Source organism: Ornithodoros turicata, chromosome 7 (genome assembly GCF_037126465.1).
Source record: "Ornithodoros turicata isolate Travis chromosome 7, ASM3712646v1, whole genome shotgun sequence".
Lineage (NCBI taxonomy): Eukaryota > Metazoa > Arthropoda > Arachnida > Ixodida > Argasidae > Ornithodoros > Ornithodoros turicata.
In genome coordinates, this window is record NC_088207.1 from 31110378 (window position 1) to 31112209 (window position 1832).

At 47.4% G+C, this 1832-nt stretch overlaps 1 protein-coding gene across 2 annotated transcripts in view; it reads right to left on the reverse strand.

Annotated features, from left to right (window-relative positions):
- LOC135400800 (trithorax group protein osa-like) overlaps positions 1–702 on the reverse strand; it is a 100035-nt gene extending 99333 nt beyond the window's left edge. For both annotated transcript variants that reach the window (XM_064632718.1, XM_064632717.1), the window contains exon 1: positions 1–702. This exon is cut by the window's left edge and continues 607 nt beyond it. In XM_064632718.1, coding sequence (XP_064488788.1) covers positions 1–323 — 323 coding nt within the window. In that variant the 5' untranslated portion in view covers positions 324–702.
- Positions 703–1832: the final 1130 nt, after the last annotated feature.

The following is a 1832-nucleotide window of genomic DNA, read 5'->3' on the forward strand; positions in this document are numbered from 1 at the left end:
TGGCTATAATTTCGAAAATCAGAATTGAGTCGCTGGCGATCCGAAAAAGAAGCCTGATCGCCGGCGCTAGGCCTAGCGTTCAGCTGGTGGGTACCTCCATCTTGGAAGTTATCCATTGTCAGTTCTCGGCCTATGTGACCGCTCACGCTACTCGGCGATTTGACACGGTTGTTCACCATCACATTCACGGGCATTTCGTCCGCACTGAGATCTTCTCCCGAAGCACCATTTTTTAATCCCCCACTAGCCGCAGAGGACTGCAGATCCGTACCGTCTGCCGTTTTTTGTTCACAATTCAGTAGGCCCTGCGCTGGCGCTGCCATACTGCTGCTAAGCCCACACCCTGAACACACGCATCCTCACTCTGCGCACGTAATCCCGGGTGTTGGAGGTCCGCCGCACATCCTGGACCTCGCTGCAGTCCGCAGGATCCACGTGTGTCAAACGAGCCGAAGAACAAACCGATGCTATAGCAGCATGGCCTTATCAACTTGCACACACTATTATTCTATCCACTTCAAAAGCGGGAACATCTGTGAGGAGGAAAGTAAGAATAACGAAATTCTTCCGCAAACTCCTTTGCGTCGTCACACAGTCACGCAGTATCAAGTCGCGACACTTTAACCGATAATACAAACGAAATACATATCATTGAACTACCTCGCACAGGCGCGCATCGACCCACAACCGACATAAATTTTCCTCGGGCGCACTACTTTTTCGCAATTAACCGCGGCCGCGGAGGAAGCGGCTCGTGAGGCGTTCTGCGTCCTGACATTTTTCGAGCGCTAGCGCGGTTGGGTTCCGATTTTAACTGTGGCGGTGCGGAGAATAGAATGAAGTTTTGTGATGATCGTGCTTCAATATGCTGTCGAACACTGATTGAAGATTATTCACAAATAATCTGTGAGCTAACGCCTCAGAGACACTGAATCTACTCCTCCCCCAGTTGCCCCAATCTCATTTTTTCGATATATATCCCCGCTTTGATTTACGAGAAATCTTTCACGGCTTGAGACACGGTCAATAGGAAGGTGAAGCGGAGTGCAAGAATGCGATAAGAGTCAAACTCTGTACCGTAATCTATCGCAGGCGTCAAGGGAAGAATTCGCGAGCATCGCAGTATTTGCAGCGGAATGGCGCCAGATGGCAGCAGCTCCTATGGCACATTGCGTAGGTTGGAGCTGGTTGGAGCCGGGTCAATACGCAAGAATAGCGCGCCGGCAGATTCCGCACATGAATCGCAGACGTCGATCTGCATCTCAAGTTGTTTTTCCCGCTAAATCGTTTATCGCCAGGGGAGGCGTGGCATTCGCGGTCGACTTGATTGCGCTCGAGCTTGCCCATCGCGAGCGTAGGTGCTTCGTGCAGCTGCTGCTTCGTAACTCTGTCACTTCTTTGTTTCTGTTCTGTTTCTGGCAGCAATTAGTACCTACCGCAGTTTTTTTAATGTGTGAAGTAACTTTCATTTACGGTGCTCAGCAAATGCTCAGAACATCGCATAATTGGGAAAAATATTTTTGTTTGTGCACGACTCTTTATCAGCGCCACTATTATTTATTTTGGCGAAGCGTTTGTCAAGAAAGTGTCGATACAAGTGTAACTCGATTTGTGTTGGTGTAACAAAAGAAATGGAAGAATTTTTTTTAAGGTCTGTCTTTGTTTCAGTATAAGAGGAATAGGAGAATAACTAGAGATTGGAGAAAGTTCGTATGTGCAAACACCTACGTTTTAGGAAAAGCTACAAAAAGGACTATTTATGAAAAGTTAAACTATTTAGGCGGTTAATTAAGCAAAGTAAATACGGAGGAGGGAAAAGAAATACTGCCTTT